Below are 23,067 nucleotides of genomic sequence, written 5' to 3'. Positions count from 1 at the left end.
TCAGACGTCCCATTTATTTTTTTGTAATTCTGTATTTGTAATGATGCATCTAGTGTTCTCTGAAAAATATTTACACTTTTTTTCATCACTGAAAGAACTTAAAACATCACTCAGGTTTTTTTTTCTCTTTTTTTTTTTTTCTCTGAAAAATATTTAAGCTTTTTCATCACTAAAAAGAACTTAAAACATCACTCAGGTTTTTTTTTTTGTTCTCTGAAAAATATTTACGCTTTTTCATCACTGAAAGAACTTAAAACATCACTCAGGTTTTTTTTTGTTTTTTTTTTTTGTTTTTTTGTTCTCTGAAAAATATTTACGCTTTTTCATCACTGAAAGAACTTAAAACATCACTCAGGTTTTTTTTTTTTTTGCTGTGATTTATTGTACTAACAGGCAAAATTGCAAAAAAAGAAGACGTCTCATGAAAGCTGTGGAACACATGCCATCAACAGATCTATATATTTCTGGTTATTGTTCTAGTTTAGTACATTTAGTACATTTTGCATTATGACATTTATTTTCATTACAATTAAGCAACAAAAATCAGAAAAACAATCAGAAAAATTATGGATTTGTTTTTAACCTTAAAGGGATACTCCACCCAAATGTAAATTGTCATTTATTTTTTCCTTCTGTGGAACATAAGAATTTTTTTTTTTTTTTTCCAGAATTTTTTACTTTTTTTTTGGTCTATACAATGGACCTCAATCGGCTCCAGTGTTGCTCCCAACATTCTTCAAAATATCTTTTTATATTTCACAAAAAAAAAAAAAAAAAAAAAAAAAAAAATATATATATATATATATATATATATATATATATATCAAAAATAAATATATATATATATATATATATATATATATATATATATATATATATATATATATAATATATATATATATATATAATATATAATATATATATATATATATATATATATATATATATATATTCATACGGGTTTGTAACTACATGAGGGTGAGTAAATCATGATAGAACTTTTTCATTTTTGGTTGGCGTATCACTTTAAATGCTCTTGAGGTCAGTTTACACTGCACCGACAGACGCCGACAAATGGCAACAGACATTTCATTAGGTTTTGTAGGATCAGTGTGTTAGGCATTGGTCGGCTCTCGTTTTCACCAATTGAACATGTTGAATCTGCGTTTTGTCGGGTCGTGGAATGACTGAGAAGTGACCTACTGTAATCTGGTGATTGTCCGTGTCTGTCGGTGCTTTAATACACAGGCTTCTTGTAAGCCTAAAATGAAAAAATGCAGCTGTAGACTAGGTGACGACAACAAACAGGCTTGAGTATTTGCATCTGTCAAAAAAAGTTTGGTTACTTGTGTCTACACCAGACATGAGTGAAACTAGATCACTCCATTATAATCAACAGAGCTGCCCAAACTGGAAGCGGCTGTTCAGTTGGCCTTATTTCTATTTTTGATGAAGTGGTCTGTCTGAAAGTTATTTACATACATGTGTGAATTTATTGCTTTGTATTATAGTCCTTTTATATTTAAACCATTCTGAGTTTTAATACATAAATGTAATTTGAGTTTGAAAGTTTAGATATACTAACTTTAATAATGACAACAGTGATAAAACTGAGGGGGATTATTTTCTTTACTGTATTACAGTAACAAGAATACTATATCTTTATGCAAAAAATAACTTCTCATTTTTATCTTTTGATTTTGGGCTTAACAAACCTGTCAGGCAACTTCAGTTCTCTCTGTTAAAGCCATGCTTTTGTAATAAGCCGACCTGTTGAAAGATGTAGAAAAGGATTACAGATAGAGTTTGTGTGTGGTTTCAGGGAGTGAGGGTGATAAAAGTTTCCCCAGAAGACAAGAACTCAGGGATGGCCAAACACATGTCAGAATGCCAAGATGTATGTGATTTGTTGAGGTCCTCTGAGTTTTTTGTGCCTGGAAAATGGAAATGGTGATGTCCTAATGTGTGCAGCTTGACTTGATATAGGGCATGTATCATATGAAAATTAGATTAAAGAGTGTGGGGTGTCTGTAGAATGTGTGTGTATGGGGTGAAAGGGAAAAAATCAAGGGTCAGTGCAAGGGCCATGCAGAAACCGTATGTTTGTTGAAACGTAAGTCTTAAAGGTATCGACACAAACAAAAAGGTTTTTAGACCAATTCATTTTATCTGTGAACTTAAGGGAAATTAAAATGTCTTTAAAGGGGACCTATATTATGGCCTTTTTCAAGGTCTTGATTTTGTTTTTGAGGTGTACTAGAATAGGTTTTCATGCTTGAATGTTAAACACATTATTTTTCACATATTTTATGTTGTTGCAGCACCTCTCTTCCCAGTCTGTCAGTAACACTCTGGGGTGCGTTTCCCATACAACAACATTACTCACTGCTTAACTACCATAGTACAATGCATCGTTGAAGAAATGAACTAGCTAGACTGTTTCCCAAAACCGTATTGTCACAGATTACCCCCCATTTTTTGTGTATGCTTTGGGCAAGAATTATTTAAATGAGGAATATTGTGACGTGTTCATTCCTGAAAGAAAGCTCAAGACTGCAGTCGAGATTAGACATCGACTGATGGAATGGTTTTGCCGATTATGGATTATAGATTTTTGCCAGTATGGATTTTTCAGCACCATTTTGGTTATCAGTTCCAAAATATCCACTCTAACAGAAATCCATACCGATAGATTTTCCGGGTTGCGTCCATTGCTGGAGCGGCTGAGAAGGGTCTGCAGTCATTATACATTATGAGAGTGGCCTCTAGAGGTGGAAATAAAATTATCACTGATGCCTCATGGTGTTTGTTTTGACACACGAGTCTGCGCACTACACAGAGCAGGATATTGCACAGAGTGGGACACTTCAGATGTGGATTTAAAACAAAGACAACGAAGCGGTATGTACAGCACACTACCGTATGTTTTCATATTATTATAAAGTAATTATTTTGTTGACTATATGCTGCAATTAGGTAAAGAACAACAATATGTTTGCTGTCGAGGCTGAGAGGACGCTAACTTATAGTACTTCAAGCGGTTAAACCAATGTGACCAAAACACATGCAAGTCCAACCTAAATGTTTAAAGTGTTCTAAAATGGAAGCACATTAAGTGTGAGTACACATACAATATACACATGTCTAATTTCAATGCTAAGGCCTTTGTGTAGATATTTAAAGATGACCATTTTTAAGCATGACTGTTTGGATTTATGTGAACTGGTAACAATTTATAATAAGAGTCCATTTGTAACATTAACTAATGTTAATAAAAGTATTGTTCATTGTTAATTTCATCATGTACAGGTACTAATGCAATTTTTTCATTTTAAAGTTTCTCTTATCTCTTAACATTAAGGCACTATGAACTAACATGAATGATCAAGGTATAATTAATATATTTATATTTATTTATATTTAAAAGTACCATACATTTTCATGGTTCATTAATGTTTTTCAATTTTTTTTAAATAAAGTTCAGCAGTATTTTATGACTTATGTTTGTTTTCATTCAGTATGCATTTTAAAAATGATTGATTGATTAATCAGTTATCGGCCAGTGGTCGACCTCTAGTCGAGATTGAGGCTCAGTGAGGCCTGCATTCACAGCAATGACATTTCATAGAACTACTGAACTCGCATGAACTGTTTTAAATATGTTTTTAGTAGCTTTATGGATCTTGAGAGAGGAAGTGTGAATGCTGTGAATGCAGGCCTCACTGAGCCATCAGATTTAATCAACATATCTTAATTTGTGTTCTGAAGATGAATGAAGGCCTTACAGGTGTAGAACGACATGAGGGTGAGTAATAAATGACATTATTTTCATTTTGGGTGAACTAACCCTTTAAGTATAAAAGGACCCCTTTAAATTGGTAAAACCATTTTAAACCCGTACCTCTAATGTACTTTGCCATTCGAAACCACCGCTAGTCCTATTTTCTTTAATCTTTACAGTGCGATCACATTATTTCACATCCACAACTTTTAAACACATCAGTCTACAATCCCTAGAGATCCACAGAACTGTCTAGAACAGTGCGAATGCTGAACTCAGGTACCTAATGAATGTTGAAGTCCCTCCTGTATGGTTTAGGTTTGGACTGAGGCCATTGAGTTGTGGTTTGGCAGAGGTCATTTTGCGCTGGCTATTTATTTCATGGAGGGCTATAATTGCTCATTTTTACTGAAATTAGGCTACAGCAGGAGGAGTCCAGAAGCCTGGCCTCATTGGCAGCAGCTTGGCATTGGTACTTTCCTCTCAGGACACGCACATGGAGAGCTCTCCTCATTTTTATTCTAGTTTGCCTGCATTATCCACATGCATTTCACATTGTCAAATTCTTAATGCTTTCATTCTCACTTTTGTTGGATATTTTAATGCAAGTCAAAGTTTCTCTCACTAAAAACAGTTTAGGAACTTTTTATGATTTGAAACATGTAAATGTGGGCTCTGGGCAGTCATATGATCATTTGTGTATTGTGACAACACAACAATTGTGACTTCTGAATGACCTGTTGCTTATAGTTTAAATAAATATTCTGGATTAACTAGGGAGGCAACTTTGAGTTGTAAATATTACGTAGTACATCACAATCTTTTATTTCCAAAGAGCAAGAACCTTTCTGTTTTCCATGATATGGCCCCTTTAAGGGCTTATAGTTTGAAATATGAGGAAAAGAACACATTCCATTTAAATAATACTGCATTTTTCAGAAGTATGTCCTCAGACCAACTTTATAATCCAAAACATTCACCCTGTGTTAGTAGAATGGAGAGCAATGTGCTTTTCCCATCTTGTCTTCATAATACACACCACATCTAACATAGACTCTTGTAAACAGACATTACTGCTGGTTGTTTCTGGTCAGATTGTGTAGAAGGCCACTAATGGAGATGGTTTTAGATCAGTGTTTCTCAGTTATGCTCTAGATTCCCATGCACATGTGTCAGCTGTTGTGGAGGTGAGCAGGACTTTATTTAACAGTTTATTCTCTTTCATGGTATCTATCTATATATAGGCATAAATGTGCATATATAGTATCAGAATAATTTGTGAAAAAATACATATTTTACAGTTTAAAATCACATGTGTATTTTTCTTTTTCATTCTGAATCATAATTTGTCTTTGTTTAGTGGTCTCAGGAGCAAATCATAAATGATGCTGAAGACAAACATGACCACGCTTGCTGTATACAGACACGCTCCAAAGCAGCAGACCTCTGGCCTTTTGGGTGGTATTGAGCGGGTTTCTTCCACACTAGTGGACATGTACCCATTACAGATCATGTGCATTTTACTAATGAGCTGATGAGCTGTTGAATCAGGTGCCATAGGATTACAAGTGAGATAAGGAGTACATTCAAAATATGCATTGCTTATGGGTCACTGGGAGCAGCATTGAGTAACACACTACCATGTCAAAGTGCCCAGATCAAGAAAGTACAATAGGTTATCACATGACTTTAACTGGGATTAAGGTTTCTCTTTGCATTCTCAAAGCCAGTGCAACACAGTTCTTAGAAGATTTTACATTTACCAAAACCCATTTTGCTACCACAGCAAAAACAATCGTACAGTACACTATCCCTAATGTAAACATATTTATTTTATTTTCAGGTAAATATTAATAGGAATATTAACAATAATGTAAAACTACATTGCATGTAGCTTTTAAATATTTCTCAATGAAGTAAACTTGAGGGGTTTTTCTAAATGTAAAAATGCAGTGAGTGTTTTTCTCTTTATTGTTAAGTGATGTTGTTGTTATTATTATTTTTACTACTACTACTCCTTCTTAACTGTTGTATTGACTTTGAGTATTGTTGCTTTTGAAATCTGTAGTCCAAAGACATGACATGTGACTGCATGTTCAGTTCAGGCTGATGTAAAATAAGTCAACTTGGTTTCAACACGCTAATTCTTATCACCAGAGAAGAGTTTGTCTAATTGTTTCATTACAATGGTGAGCATAAGAGTGATTTGTGGTATTTTTGGAGGTGGAATGGCCTACATATGGGCAAACAGAGCTGTCTGTGTAGCTTGGAGCGCTTTCTGACACTCACTAATGAAGGCATGTTTGGGATTGTTTGGCATGGGAGTATCAGCAGTGTGTTTCTTACAGTATGGGGTGCTGAGAGGAGAAGGAGAATGTGATGATCCTGGAAGAAAAGAGGGTGAGAGAGAAGGAAAACAGTATGGTTTGAAAGTGGGGGGCAGGGTTGATAATTCAGAACACGTTTTTCTCATGCATGGTGGGGGGGTTTGCTATGAGCTTCATGCACTAAAAAAACTAGCACAAGTGTGGGATCACCCAATAACATTGTCTAGAAATTAAGAGACACTTTAGATGACTTTTTGTTACAGCAAGCATTCTAGTGGAACCATGGTGAATGGTAATGGTACTGAATCAGATGTGAATTGCGTGAGACTAAATTATCATGTTTATGTACCATAACAAAATTAGCCCATGTAAAAAAACAAAAAAAAACAAAACATGGGTATTTGCATTATACATGTATTAAGAAAACATTGTGTTACTATGGTACCAAGTTCAAATATCATTGTAAATGGTGTTTTTGTTGTTTTTGATAACCTTATACCATAGACTTGGCTGCAGTGACCAGCTATTTTGATAATTGATAACTCTGTTGGTTATTGCTTTATTATCGGATTGGATAGTACCTGGTGGTCTTTTTCAAACAATTTGAATATAACATTTAATTGTTAAGTGTGTAAAATTCTTTAACATATAAGCATTAAAATACAAAGTGATTCGAGGGAAAGAAAACATTAAAGTTTCAGTTGTTTAAACCCTAAAATTTGATGTTTAACAACAAATATAATATGATATTTGTTTTGATATTTAAATACTTGTTTGCTGTTTAGATGCTCTATTATGCCAAAATCAGAATCTTTAAGTGAAAGAACACAATGGTTATAACAGCTATAATGGTTATAACAGCTATAATTCAGAAGTTTGGGGTCGGCTAGATTTTTTATTTTTTCTTAATGCTTTGAAAAGTCTTACCAATGCTGCATTTATTGTATTAAAATTACAGTAAAAAAGTATGAAATATTACAATTTAAAATAACATTTCTATTCGAATGTATTTTAAAATGTAATTGGTAATTGGTACCAAAGCTGAATTTTCAGCAGATCTAGAAATCAACTGATTTGATGCATATTGCTTATCAATGTTGAAAACAGTTGTGCTGCTTAATATTTTTGTGGAAACAATGGTAAATTTTTTTGTCTTGTACTTTGATAAACAGATATAGAATAAAAAATCCTTTGTAACAATGTAAAAGTCTTTACTGTGATTTGTGATCAATTGAACGTTTCCTTGCTGAATAATTAATTTAATTTAACAAAAAATCTTACTGACCCCAAACATTTGAATGGTGATGTTTTTTTGTTTGTTTTTTTCTTATGTAAAAGGTTTTTCACTGTTTTTACATATATTCATGCCTGTAGTCACATCAATAACTGTGGTTCTCAGTGCTCAATGCAAAGACCAACCTTTTGTTGTTGCTATTTTATCGATTTATCATTATTTTTATCAACTTGTTGATTTAAGACTGCCCCCTTAGACTCGCCATCCCATGTGTTATGCCAGTGTTTCTCAACTCCAGTACTCGGGACCCACTGCTCTGCACATTTTGTATGTATCCCTTATTTAACACACCTGATTTAGATCATTAGCTCATTAGGAGAGTCTGCATGAACTGAATTGATTGTGTCAGATAAGAGAGACATACAAAATGTGCAGAGCAGTGGGTCCCGAGGACTGGAGTTGAGAACCACTGTGTTATGCTACACCAGGCTGCACTACGCTTCACTAACACCCTCAGAGGGTCGCGCTGTCAGCTCTCTCTGGAAGGAACGACATGCTCCTCAGGCCCTCGTCTGCATTCCTGTCATCACTGGCGGATGACATAACACAACAAGAAATATGAGCCACAACAGACCTAGGAAATGTGAACTCGGACCTAGAGAACTGGCACCGTGGCCTGGGCTGGAGATAACCAGACACGGAGAGCCATGGAGGAATGAAGTGTTAAGGGTTTGCAAGGCATGAAATGACAGCAGAGGGCTTTCCAGTGAAACTGTCGTGCCAAGATGTCCAGGCAGTGGAGTGTCGGAAAAACATTTGGTGTTGATGGGTTACAATTGGTCAGAGAATGTTAAATGCAAATGTGGACAATCTGAAAGACACATTTGTTTGTTTGGCTGATGCTTTTATCTGAAGGGACTTGTAATGCATTCTATGTATTCATTCCCTTGGAATCGAACCCACGACCTTGGTGTTGCTAGCTCCATGCTCTACATCCAACTAGATAAATCTTGTTACAGTAGGAGCGTTGTCTTCCTCGAAACTGTCCAGACCTCATGGAAAGTTGTAAAGTGCATTTGCCAAGACTCCTGCAGTCTGTATAGTGAGCCAAGGTTGAATTTGACCTACAGCAGGTTTCTGCTCTCCATGAATCTGTAGTGTTCCATTAGGGGTTCTGTAACCCAACACCCTCTGCCTGCAAAGCATCACAGCTCAAGCAAACCATTTCCAAAGCTCAAAAGACATCGTTTGGTTCATCATAAATAGTTACAAATTATTTGTTCCATTCTTTGAATCATTACGAAAAGTTTTTTTGTTTCCATTCAGGAAATGCTGATGTCAATTTGTTTGCAGCAAGCCATGGGCACAGATTGTTGAAATTGATGAGAAAGATGTTGGAAGTCTGCTTTTTTTCATGGATGGGTGACCTTTGATCTGGGGCTTATTGGAAAAACATTAGTTTCTCACTGCTCATTTGGCCGGACAGAGAGGGAGTCCTCCCTCTGATTAATGATCTGCCCTGAGGAGGGTGAATGAGACAGAGAGCACGAGCAGCCTTGTTAAATACAGTTTGTTGAAAACTAGGGCCAAATTATACTGAACAAAATGGCATCTCACGTGCATAGTGTCTTGAGTAGATCCTGTATAAATGGTGTTTTAGGGTGTTTCCTCAATAGACCCTTTTCACGTTTCTGTGTTTCTCAGTAGCGGAAGAGAAACACAGAAACCCATAGTTGGGTAAACTTTTTATAGCGGTGAATATTTTTTTTGTGTTTTCATTTACACAAATAGCAAAAGAAAAACTCCACAATGTTGTTTTCATAACTTTCAAAAAGAGGAAAAAAATAGAGAAAAATTTGACAACTGCAGTCAGAAGAGAGAAAGATGTAATTTTTACCGTCACTTCCATAGCCGCTGTATTAGAAACACCCTCACAGTAGCGTTAACTATTTTTTTGTAATTTGATGCAATGGTAATATAATACTAAGTATAGTGCTATAAATGTAAATACATTTTTTAAAAATGAAAATGAAAATGATTTACGACATTGATGACCGTTAGAACGTGTCATCACAGTCTGTGAAAAGGGTCTATTGTGGGTCTAATAAACACTTTTACTAGTTTAATTTGTGTACTAAAAGTGTGCAAAATGTTACCTTTAGGAGTAGAACAGTTTGTCACTGTGGCAGTAGTCTTAAAGGTATGTATACCTTTGTACCTTGTCAACCCTTAAAAGAAAAAAAAAAAATTATGCACCCTTTAGGGATAGGTACGGTACATAGGTAAACCTTTGAGGGTACTGCTCTTGTGAAGGGTCAAACTCAAACTATGTATTGAGTTTAATAGCTATTTGTGGATTGACAGTTTAAACATTTTTGGATTAAAACTTCATAGCATTTGACAAGTACACATGATTAAATATTACACTGTAAAAAAAAGTAAAATTTATGGTTAAAAAACGGCAGCTGTGGTTGCCAGAATTTTAATTTAAAAAAAAATACGGTATCACCATTTTAAGTTTTATGGATTTAACTTAAATTTACAGTAAAATACTGTATTTCGTTAACTGATATAATATTTGTTTACCATCCTACTGAAGAAATAATATCAGTTTTGTACCTGTATAATACACTGATAGCCACCAAACACAATGGTGATGTGAGATACATGATGAATCAAAGTCTCAGCTTTTCCATCAGCTGAGAAGTTTAATACTAATATATAGAAGGTGCACAGTGTCATTCACACAAACACTAAACACCATCATGGTATTTTACATTGTACAGTTAGATCTATTACAATTATTCCCTGTATATAGTACTGAAACTTTAACCAAGTTTTTTACCATAGCAGTCTTTACTGTTAAAATCAAGATCACTTTTTATTTAAAACTTATTTAAAACTGAAATCAATTTTGAATATTGAATAATTGAATTGAATATAGAAATGTTTAATATATATTTGATGATGATAATAATAGTAATAATAATAATAATAAATATATTTTAGATAAGCAGTTTTATGCATGTAATTATTCAATATTAATGTTATTATTGATTTTTTTTTTTTTTTTTTTATAAAAATCCCTGGGACACAAACTGCCGAAAGCTGAAGAAACACCTTTTAATGTATGCTTTTTTTAACACCCTTTATTTATAAATATAATTATTTTTGTTAATACAGTTCGGAACTAATATCCTTGTGTGTATGGATATTTTCTCGTAAATATCCATTATTGTTCTTTTTGTGTGTGTCGCTGTGACTGTCTTATTCCCCTCTGCAACTCTGACTAAATAATGCAATGTGTTTTTGCTGTGCATTAAAGAGAGATCGAGATCCTGTAGCATTCTCTATCCATTTGCTGCTATGGAGTGATTGGCTGTGTTCTCAAACAGCTGCGCAATTGCACTCCTGTCAGGAGAGGTAGGGAGGATGACAGCGTGACAGAGTGAGAGAGAAAGGGAGGGAGAGATCTCCATTCACCATTCCACACTGCTCCCCGAACCCCCTTTTTCCCGCTCTCGCTGCCGTGGAGGGATCTCTTTAATTGCATTCCAGAGGAATTTCTCTTGCAGCTGGTGCTTCGACTGACAGGAACGAGTGGGAATTGTGAATGACTCTGCCTGGAGGAAGGAGGGATTTTTGGTATAAAAAGTGAGAGAAGAGAAAAGAAAATAAGTTCTTTTGGAAGCGGGGCTCTGCAAGCTTCAACTCTTTTGTCATTCGTCGCTTGCAGATAAGGGACGACTCGTCCTCATTTCTCACACGCTCTTTACTGCAACGGTTTGGCTGTCTGGGGAGCTTGCAAGGCAGTGTATGTAAATAAAGCACAGTGTTTCTGTAGGTTAGGCTGACTGCCAGAAAGTGAGAAAGAGATGGCAAGAGAATGCCCTGAAGGTTTTGCGGTGAGAAGCTCACCCTGACTGGATCAACAAGTCTGAAGACGGACAGCTCCTCAAATCATCAGCGTGCGCAGGCAAAATCGGGAGCTGTATGCGCCAGCATCGGCGAGAGAGCATTTATGAGTGTGTGGTGAACAAGAGGAAAGTCAGACAACACAGCCTGGAGAAAGACTAGAAGACGGACTGTTCTTCAACGTGCTTTCACTCTGGACGCCTGTATTCGTATCCGTGTTTATCTTGGTCACAGGCTATGAATGCATCAGAAATCTCCCAAGTGGGATGTCTCTGTGTGACGTTATTTTTCTTAACAGAGCAGTCTTTTTCCAGGATTGGATTTGGATCGGAGAAGGGGGAGGACTTGGATCTTGTGTCTCCAGTATAAACCCTTTCCCCCCTCCTTGTCATTTCTGCATGGTTGAAGGACCACTGCCCTGCACACGAAGACAACCGCCAGAGACTTTGTCTCCTCTGTGGTTTCTGGTCTTAAAAGTCTAATTTGTTTTTGGGGTTTTCTATTGTCTCGATGACTCTGCACTAGTGGAGTGAAGCTTGGCTGAATTGATCTTTTGTCTGAATCTAGGGTTCTTCTCACGGTGCAAAAACCCTACAGCCCCCCACTCCGACCCCTCTGAAATCCCCTCCTTCTATCTCTCCCACATGAGTCCCCTTGTACCCTGCCTCCCTCCACTCCCACACACCACCTCGTCTTCCATCCACATGCCGCTACTATCGCAGAGCATGTGAGAGTAGTCTGCATGTGTGCCTCTGTTTGCACGTGCAGCCAGAAACCGTAAGCCAGGATTAGGTGCGTGGAGGGTGATGCATCGCTGGATGCATCTGCAACTGACTGATTCAGGATCGGGAGGACCCGAAACCATTCCTGGGGGATTCCACAACCGCTTCATAACCCGGGCATCTGTGATTGTGTGTGTGCGTACATTTCCCTGACTGTCAGAAGAAGAAAGAGGTGGATAGAGTCCGTGTCCTGCCATGTCCGAAGTGTGACCGTGGTGGTGTGATATCGGAGCTGGTGACGGCACACTGCGTTTATCCAGGCTCACCATGAAAAAAACCCGCAGCACCACTCTGCGCAGGGCCTGGCCCAGTTCCGAATTCTCAGACCGGGCCTCTGAGCGCACTCGGTCACGGAGCGAGAAAGACTACCGGCTCCACAAACATTACCCTAAACACTTCATCTCGCACTCCCCTAGAGGATTCATGATAACAGGTCAGTTGTCCTTTATGCTCCATTGGCAGAAGTGATTCATTAAATTGTGTATCTGATTTTACAGCCCTCCTGCATTTTGTTTTTGAATTTAATTCTAAATTTAAAGCTTGCTTTGAATGGGTGACTTTTACCAGATCAAGGGCCATGAGATGATTATGTCTGTTGCATTACAGATGCAGGTCAGCTATTTTTAGCATTAATTCCACACTGACTGAAAATGTTGTTTTGTGTGTGAGTGTTAGCTGAGTTTTGTTGCGTCTGAAGCTTCTGTAGAGTGGCCACTGCAAGTTTTGAGAATACTATATATTTGGGTGCAAATTTTTGCATTTGGAGTTTTATTTGGGTTTTTTTTATACATACATCTATACATACTACATGCATTTATATTCATTTTTTTATATGAATTTTATACAAATTTCTCAAGATGGATGACTAGCCCCCTTTTTTTTCTCAGTTTTTTTAAGTTTTGCTTTAGCTTTATTTTTAGTGGAGATGGTTGTCAGGGGATGGATTTAGGGATGCTGCTTCTTAGAGAGGAGAGGATTTTGGCAGGCAGGTTTTAGCGTGATGTTAGACTGTCAGCATGGTAAACTCTTTTAAAGTTGCACCTGTCAATTCATCCTCATAAACCAGGCAGCGCCACTACAGTCACCAAAGAGCAAATTGTTTCTAAAAATCCACCACATTAAAGGGGACTTATTAAGCCCTTTTTGGGATCTACATTTCATGATTTGGGGTCTAGTTTTGATGCTTGAATACTCAAAAAAAAAAAAAAAATTTATTTTATTTTTGACATATTTGTGACCAGTGTGTTGTGACTTGTCAACTGCTTCGAACATGCTTCAGAAATGTCACACCACTTACCTTAGCTGCGAGTTTGAACACACTACTAAAGCAACTCAACCAGGCCTTGCCCCCTTTTTTGAGGGATATTGTGATCTGTATGCTCCCAGAAGAAACTCAAGACTACAGTCATTCAGGGAATTCAGAAACAGTGTTTACTGATATGGAGAATAACTCCCTTTGGAGTGACTTTATGCTTTGTAACTTTGTAGACCTTTTTCATGCTCAGACAGCAATATTACATCACTAAAGAAAATTTAAAAAAGTAAAAAAGCGAAAAAGAACCCCTTTAAACCTATATCAAATTTTTTTTTTTTTAAATGTTGGTCTTTGTGCACAGTGCAGAAGTTACTTTTAAGGCATCACATCAAGCTAAAACAGTAACAATTTTAAAAATGCATCTTAAGATTATTGCATTCTGTTACTTTCTCTTGCACTCTGTCCATCTGCTTCTGAACAAGAATGTGTCCCTTAAGAAATGCGTCTGATCGGGGTCTGGTGGATGTGACCCTAAATCAGTATAATTATACAATCAGTGCTCCCACAGGGAATTTTAATGTTGTGATTTTTCCAGGCCTAGAAAAGTCAAGGAAATAATTAAATTGTTGTCATTTTTGTTGAATATAAATTGTTCTAGTAGTCTAAAATATTTGTCTGTGAGAAATTGCTTGCTATGATGTAAAACCAAAACCATTTTTAAAATCCTCATTCAGTAATCACAAATGTCTGGAAAAGTAATGTAAAATCTTAATGTCAAGAAGATGTGGGAAGCCTGTTAGGCAGTCTGTTAGATTGACTGGTTATTCAGACAACTCATAGACAAGTTTATGAAAATGCATAGTGTTGCACCAAAATGTTTCATCTAAATTTGCATGTTTATTACGTGTGATGTTCTGTAATCGGATATACTGAATGTGCTGAGACCCATTAGCTATATGATATTTAAGCTATGTTGATTACACTTGCTTTTTTTGTGATACTTTACCCAGCTTGTTCAGACCCAGAGGGCAATATATAACAGAATAAACTGCATTTCATATTTTGATCGGCTAATTAAGGTTTCCTGTTGGATGTCATTATACCAAATCACTGCAGAAATATCCCAGACCCAAGCTCAAGGCCTGAAACAACAGTGTGCTCCCATAAAAATAAATACTCTTATTACTGCTGTGCCAGAACCCCCTCGTTACAGCCTCCTCTGCGCTAACGAGAGAATTAAGTGGCGATGACCAAGGATTAACCCATCCCAGTTTGATTAGTCTACGTCCAGCAGTCTCAGCAACAAAGTCCAAGAATAGACATTGTGTGAGCCAACAATTGGAGGGAACCCGAGCCTGATGTGAAGGGCACCACCTGTTGGCTCCCTGAAGTGTTTTTGCCATCCAAACCTGGAGTCAGTGGTAGGTGAATTATGGTTCATATGTGAAGGTTCACAGCTCTGAATTACTCTGGCCTGCGTAAAACAGCCACGTTCCAATTGCTTCACTAGAAATGAGAGTGACTTGAGGTAAAGCTGAATGAGAATGGGTAAACTGCATTGGTTTGAGGACCCTTCCTGTTCCCTAGCAACATTGGGTGTCAAAGGTTAACTAATGTGGTGATTGTGGAGATTGGGTGTCATTTGGGGCATAAAGCACTAGCGTGCAATTCAGTTTGTGGGGCTGCTTCACTGGCTAGTAGGAGGTTCTATTTTAAAGTTTGTTAAAATGGTTGGACGGCTCACTCTTCACGATTTATAGACCTTGTGAATCCCGACTTGATTGTACTGTACAGTTTCTTAAAACCCAGTGAATCTTTAATGAAGGGACATAAAGTAGTCATTATTTACAGAGTTCTCGTGCCTTTAAAAGCACTAGCGAGCCTAAACGGACACACTGAAGCCCGCATCGCCATTGGCTAGTAAATGTTTTATTTTACTCTGTAGACTACATGGAATTCAAGAACAATGCAAATTTAAAACATTCTACATAAATATAATATAAATATATGAATTTTAAACACTATTAAAACATTTTAACACTATTTAAACAAATCAAACTACAAGCAATAGCAAAAATAAATAACAGAACAAAGATGCTAATTAAATAAACAATGCTTTTCAGGTTTTTCAGGTAGATCTAATAGTAGTTAGATACAGATTAGGTACAGAAATTGAATAAAGTAATCAAATTTAAAATAACACTGCATAGTCTTCACTTTATAAATTAAATATAATGTAATATAAAAGTTAATTTTTTTTTTGCAGTGAGTCTGTTATTTGATTAACATTAAAAACCGATAGCAGCAGGAATATTAGGCTGCTGTCACTTTAAGAGCTAATGCACTGATCTAATATACTGATACTGTTACACATGCGTTTTATTTCACTCACTTAAGAAATAACCGACTATGTTTACTAAGACATTTTGATAGGCATTTTGCCATAATTTTGTGTGAAACTGTCCGTTCAGACGCAAGACGTGAAAGAGCTCAGTTCAGTACTCACGCTGTCAGCTTGCTTTGGATGTGCAGTTTGCTCACACACAACTTCTCACACAATGCACGTGAGTTATTTTTCGCTTGAATTTTAAAATTGGCAAGGCTTAAAAATGCATGCAAATGATAAAATTTCATGACGACACAGCACTGGTCCGATCGGGACTGCATGTGGTCTCTCTTTCTCTCACGGTGAGTGCTCGTGTGTGCGACAGAGGGCTCTCAGCCAAGCGACAGTGTGTAAAGCTCAGCAGGCAATGAAATTATATCTGTGCTAAACTTATTTTTTTGCTCAATTACAGGTGACTAATCATACAATTTACTAGCCATTTGGCTACTTAAATACATTTTTTGAAAAATTTAAAAATGAAAAATTCTTTTACAGTATTTTTTTAATTGTGAATAAAACTACAGTTTTACATTTTCAAGTTGTGGAAATGATCAAGTTGTTCATTGTTAGCTGTATTTAATCTGTACTGAACTGTTAAAGAATTGAAACTTATTGTAAAGTGTCACCAAAAAATGTAAAAAAATTATGTTGTTATTGATAATCTTAATAATCTGTCAAATCTTGTTAGCATGTCTTACTCAAGTTTCCTCACACAAATACCATACAATTTGGACTGTATTTTATTTATTTTATTCATGCAGGAAAGAAACAGTCATATAGAAACTTTGATATCATGTCATCATCCTATTGTAGTTCTTCAAAGAATCGTTGGAAGCATTTGCTCCCAATTTCTGTTAAAATCCACAGAAAGACAAATGACTCTGAATTCCTCAAATGGCTTATGTGATTTTTAGTTTGGTGGCAGTATGCTGCCGGTCGAGTGAGCTTGCGGATTGTACAAACCGCCTGACTTCTGGCCTGCTTTCTTATTGAGGAGTGTTAGTTGGGGGTGGAAAGGTAAAATCTATTAAGTGAAGGTCACACAATCATCCACATTGTTTAGAGAAAGTTGTGGGCTTTGGCTTTATGGTTGATGCTGAACTTAACCCTGTGCTTTCTTGTCTGTCATTATTCTACTGCATATCCAGCAGTTTTGGGCACGTTACTTAAAAAAAGTAATTAGTTATAGTTACTAGTTACTTCTCACAAATAGTAACTGAGTTAGTAACTGAGTTACATCATTATAAAAGTAACTAATTACCAGGAAAAGTAACTATTGCGTTACTTTAAAAAAAATCGAATATGTCAAATAACTTGAATGCCCCCAATATTAAATATAAGTCTAAAAATAAATTATTCTTGATCCAAATTGTGACTCATGATCCGCTCATGCTCACGACATGAAATTTCTCTGTACTGTACTATGTGTTGTAGCCATTAAAGAAAACATAGTTTCATATTTGTTTAAATAGGCCTATGTTATGTTTTAAATTCATCTATTTGATTATGAAAAGTGAACAGCATGAGTAAGATAGAATACATCATAAGATGCACAATATATAGGGAAACATGGAGTGGGTCAGACATGATTTTGACCACTAATTTTGTTTTGCTAAAAGCCTTTCTTTTGAAGTGAATTTCATTTCGTAAAAATTGTATCTTAATTTGAATCAAAGTTTCATCAACCATTTGCCTGGATTTAATAAATAAAAAGCAAATATAGCAGACAATATAATGGAGGTGCTGGCGTGATCACTTGCACATGAACTGGAGTGCGTCTTATAGGCTAAATGACCCGAAACTTAGCTTATGGGCTGCTTGCCTCATAGACATGAGAAATATATCTACAGAAAGCTTGAAATGTCTACTTTTAAATGAAATAATTAGAAAAGAAAGAAGCTACTTTCTGATTATGTAATCCGAATTAAATGTGCATTCTCTCTCTCGAGGCGCGTCCACTGCGGTGATGAGAGTCAGCAATATCAATTTCAGCCGACAATGATTCAGAAAACATTACTTTATTAATAAACAATTAAAATGTCTCCTTGCTGTTTTTGTCACATCCATAATCATTACTTTTGCCGGTTCTTTATGGCAAGCTTTATGTATGCGCTTGAGCACTATATCTACCCTGTATTACGTAAACGCTCGTTATTATGGTTTATTCTCTCCAGTATTTAAGAAATTAAATGAATATAAATGTGATTAGTCAACTAATGGCTTAAATGAACAACTACCAGTTGACTAGAAAAAATGTATTGAACATATTTTCGATCCAGCATGTCACAAAGGGTATTCTGGTTTGAGCTTGCACTCCACTCGCATGCTCTGACACACACACATCATTACACATCACACATTATTATCAGTTTAAAATGATATTTGTGTATGACTAACCTGTACTATTTCTTAACAACAGAATGCTTTGCAGGTCTGTCATCTCTAGTCACACACCAATCATCATCAGTAAGCATGTGTCCCTCCCCAACACACACACAGGCTGAGAGAGAGCCTACTCAGATGAAAAACACTTCAGTGAGCTCAATTATAGTAACACAGTATTTTTTTGTGTGTCAGAAATGGTAACGGCGTTGTAACTGGGGGAAAGTAATTTGTTTGATTACTCGTTACTGAGAAAAGTAACGCCGTTTATTTATAGTGGCGTTATTCCCATCACTGATTTCCAGTAACGCATGCCTAGTGTGGAGTGCTAATCCGTGCAGGTCATTGGGGAAGCCGTGGTATGCAATATCCACATGCAAATTATGTCGCCGGACAAGATTGATAACTTACAGCTGTACTCTGACAGTTTTGTGGGATTTTATATTTTCTATCTGATTGTTTTGACTGTCTCCTGTTTAGTTCAATCATAGTTTTCAGTCTCTAAAATCTTTGTTCCCCAGTTTAAGTTTTTTTCTCAGACAAGAAGAGTTTTAAAACTATTATAGGGAATTCTGTCATGGGTGAGTTGGGAGAGAGATTTACTGTTATCTTACCTGGCTATCGCTCAGCACAAAATTACACTGACTGACTATAGGGGGTTTTCTGGAGGAGTTCCCAGAGTCATTAGGAAAGTAATTTTAGGGAAGTCTGCATTGGTTTTAAATGTGTAATTAATTTGAGGCAATAAGTAAAAAAAATGGGTTGCAGTCTCCTGGAGAAAAATTGTGCTACAGTAAGAGGAAAGATTTGTGAATTGCTAATTTAGGAAAACCCATCATATCTTTTAGCCTAAAATGGAAACTTCAAACCACTACATATCTTTAGGCTTCTGGATCCTCTTCAGACACATGCATACACACATTCTCTCACTCACAAGAAAAATGTCAGAGATCCGTGTCAGTTCAGGGATTTTAGAGGGATTCACTTAAATGTTGGTGAAATCCCAGATTTTGCTTCAGTAGATACTTCAAATTGGACATGTTTTGTGGGATAGACATTTTCCACCTGCAGTTCCTTCATGCTCTTTACTTGCGCCCCATAATATTCCAAGATTTTGAACCTTGTATTCCAGTTAAATTTAAAATAAGACACAGATTTTGGGGCACATATGGTGCTAGATAGTTTGCCATTACAATATTAGGAGATTGATTTGTAGGCCATTTATTTTAAATAGCTAACTGCCCAGATCAGGGAGTTTTTCATCTTGAAAGGCATCTTAATGCTGCAATCAGACTTTACTTTGACTCTTTGTATACAGTCATTATTTCTAATCTGACCCCACTGGTATCATACTTGGCGTAGTGTCACATAACAGCTCTAAAATAAATAACAGCTGGTCCTGCAGTTCAGAGCATACCAAGTAATAGTTGGTTGATTTTTCTAGATGGGACAAGGTTAGATGTCAGTAAACCATGTGACTGCATTTTACCTATTAATCATATCAACCTCTCCAGCTCTTTCTTCCTCAATAACTACTTTTACTGGTCTAGCATCTTATCAGGTTAAGCTTCACTGCATATCATAATTGTGATGTAATAGTGTTTTGGCAACATCAGAATATTGTTTTCTTGTGAAAGTTTAAGCATTGATACATGTAAAAAATCTATTTCATTTAATTTTCATAATAATTTGCAATTTAGAGGTCATAAAAAATTGAAAATGGTAATGAAAAATGTAATTGTTTTTGCCACAACTTGTGGACTCCAATAAGGATTGAGAACGCCTTTGTGCATATAACAAGCTGTCTTGATACACGAGAGAGAAACTTTTACATATTTTCTCTCTTAAGCACAGTTTAAAGTCTCCTTGTCATATGCGTCCAATTATCTTCTCACAAAAAACATCAAGCATCACTATGTCACAGTTATAATGAATTAATGTGTATTTGCTGGGAAAATGCTTCACTGAGTCATTCCCAGTCATACATGAGATTGGCTTTTGATTTACCACAAGCTGTTTTGATTGTTGGAGACTATTTGGGCTTGATTGCCTTTTTTTTTTTTTTTTTTTTGAATGCTTTGTGTTTGTTTTCTGGTGCTCTATGCATTTCCCTCCAGACCCTTAGAGAGAAGCTTTGGATGCCATGAAAAGGAATGCTTCTCTAGCCATTTGATTGGATGGGAACTCTGAAGTATTGGCAAGCCACTCAGAATTGCCATGTACCCACCACACAAGTGCACAAAAACACACTCGATCACACACAGTTGCACACCATGTTTTCATTGTCCATGATTTATTTGAATTCTGAAGATGTCGCAAAGTTCTCAACAGCCTCTCTTTGCCGTCTTTCTATCCCAAAACCAATGCGAGCGCCTTCATATGTCTTGTGATGGCACTTCAGATTAAGCATATGAAGTTCAATGAAGTGTTAAATAGGATTTTCAAACTGCATATCTGAGTATTTGTCTGAGTAAATGAAAATTACCTCAAGCTTTACTCACCCTCAAGCCATTCTAGGTGTATATGACTTTCTTCTTTCTGATGGACACAATCAGAGAAATATTAATAAATATCCTGATGCATCCGAACTTTATAACGGCAGTGAGCGTGATCAACGAGTATGAGCTGAAGAAAATGCCTCCATCCACATCCATCCTTCATAAACACGGCTCCGGGGGGTTAATAAAGGATATTTATTAATATTTCTCTGTTTGTGATCATCAGAAAGAAGAAAGTCATATACACCTAGGATGGCTTGAGGGTGAGTAAAGCTTGGGCTAATTGTCATTTAAAAGGGAACTAATCCTTTAAAGCAATTATATATAAATATCAGCACGATTGCAAGTGTGATATTCATTTTATACAACAGAACAAAACAAAAAATTAAGTGACTAACATTTTAGATACAATATTGCGTATAAAACTATTTCGCTGATGAAACAAAGTACAAACAAAGCCACGGAAGAACAGTTTTGCGTCTCTGAGCAATGCACAGTGGTGTTTTGAACAAATCGGTTGAGTTAATGACTCAATGATTCACTCATTAACAGTGACTTGCCACCACTTACTGGTGGTTTTAGTTTAGTATTTAAAGTATCTTTTCAATTTTAAAATCATTTTATATGTCATCAATTGTTTATTTTTAAAACCTCAAAACATTATGCAATTTGTATCTGCAGGTAAAATGCATTTGCCACCTCTGAGCTGTATTAATGAGTTTGTAAATATATCTAAATGCCACTTCAGATGCAGTTTCTGTGTTTCCTCTGAATTGCAAAGATGGATTTTGTTAATACTGTTTTTATTTGATTGTAACAGCCTTATTATTCTTAATATAATTTATTGATTTAACTGTAATAATTTGACATAATAAATGATGCATAAGCTATATTTAATCAGGTAAGAAAAAAATTCCCCCTATAAAGGTAAAAATACAGATAAAAGGTAAAAATCAATTTTAAACTTATTGGTCCCACTTTATATTAAGTAGCCTTAACTACTATGTACTTACATCAACAACTAAGTACAATGTACTTATTGGGTTCATATTGAATTGCAAAACACTTTTGCTGCTATTGAGGTGGGATACGGGTAAGGTTAGGGAAAGCTTTGGTGGTATGGGTAGGTTTAAGGGTAGGGGTAAGGTGTAAGGGATGGGTCAACAGTGTAATTATAAATGTAATTACAGAAATTAATTACAGATGTAATTACATGCAGGTGTTTTTAAAATATAAGTACAATGTAAAAACATGTATGTACACAATAAGTGCATTGTATCAAATGATTAATTTAAATGTAAGTACACAGTAGTTAAGGCCACTTAATATAAAGTGGGTCCAACTTATTTGAAATTTTAATTTCTGTCACTGCTGCGAACTAACCACCACACAAAATATGAAGAATAACAAAAACTTTAGGTGTCAGCTGTCAACGGCAGTCCTAAACCTGCCAAGATACCACCACAAAAACACACTCAGCAAACTATCAACGTTATCGACAAAATCCCAGAAAATATCGAGATATTTTTTGTCAATATCGCACAACCCTTACACTTAGTATATGGTAAAACAGACTAATTGACCCTTCGCAAAGGAGAGGGAAGCGGGGTGACTGACGAAACAGCAACGGCTTCTGATTCAAACAGTTTTATTTCACTCTCATTAAAAGCATCAAAGCTTCCCACAAATCCAAATTACCATTACATGCACAGAACACAATATACACATTGGTTTTGTAAGAGCACCAGATTACATAAATACATGCATATCTTGTGCAGCTAAAATGTAATGCACAAATAAATACACAGCATTTGTTCTGAATCAAAAATATATATGAACACGCTGTTGCATCTTTAATAACTTTTGAGGCTTATTTTGTGACGTTTTTATAAGCCGTCTGATCGGTTAAAATGCCGTAAAGACCGGTTACACTCACAGTGTGGATGAATCGTTTTTGTGTCAGACTCAGGATCTATTGAAGAGAATTTATGCGATGCAAAAACTCTTATAAAGCAAAAATAAACACTAATTTTTGATCCATTGATGCATCTCTCACTCACTGTACGCAATCTCGCTGTTTGAAGCTCCTGTCGTAGGAAATCAATGCGTGCTGTCGTGAATAATTAAGCGAGGCGTCTTTTCATATAAGGATGAGACACCATGAATAATTATGAGACACTAATGGGTTATCAATTTCCTATAGTATAAGAAAATGTCACATACTGTGACTTTGACACGAAGACGAATTTAAGCCCGGAACTTGAAAATAGTGCTAAAAAATTAAGTAGTTTTCTCCTTCAATCAATACTAATGGATGGTAACATTTTCTTATATAATGCTCAACACACATAACTCTGTTCAAATCTGTGAAAATTTGGTTTAGGGTTTCATGACCATTTAACGGTAATCAACTGTGTTAAAAGCCTTAGCCCTTTCCTGGATCTGTACAGTCACTTTTCTTAGCTATCTCTGTATTGGTCTTTCACATATTTTCTCTGTTCTTTCCT

The 23,067-nt window shown here is 36.1% G+C and overlaps 1 protein-coding gene across 3 annotated transcripts in view; it reads left to right on the top strand.

Annotated features, from left to right (window-relative positions):
• The window catches only part of stox2b (storkhead box 2b), an 85,970-nt gene that overhangs the window by 29,316 nt on the left and 33,587 nt on the right, over window positions 1-23,067 (top strand). The window contains exon 1 of one of the 3 annotated variants that reach the window (XM_067382165.1): window positions 12,307-12,472. The exons of the other annotated variants lie outside the window; for them this stretch is intronic. Within the exon in view, the coding sequence (XP_067238266.1) occupies window positions 12,307-12,472 (166 nt within the window). Of the gene's footprint in view, window positions 1-12,306; window positions 12,473-23,067 lie in introns of those variants that run through there. 3 annotated transcript variants of the gene reach the window in all.

This window comes from Chanodichthys erythropterus, chromosome 1, assembly GCF_024489055.1.
Source record: "Chanodichthys erythropterus isolate Z2021 chromosome 1, ASM2448905v1, whole genome shotgun sequence".
NCBI classification, from domain to species: domain Eukaryota; kingdom Metazoa; phylum Chordata; class Actinopteri; order Cypriniformes; family Xenocyprididae; genus Chanodichthys; species Chanodichthys erythropterus.
Note: the sequence above shows the minus strand (reverse complement) of the source record. Positions and strands in the feature narration are given on the sequence as shown.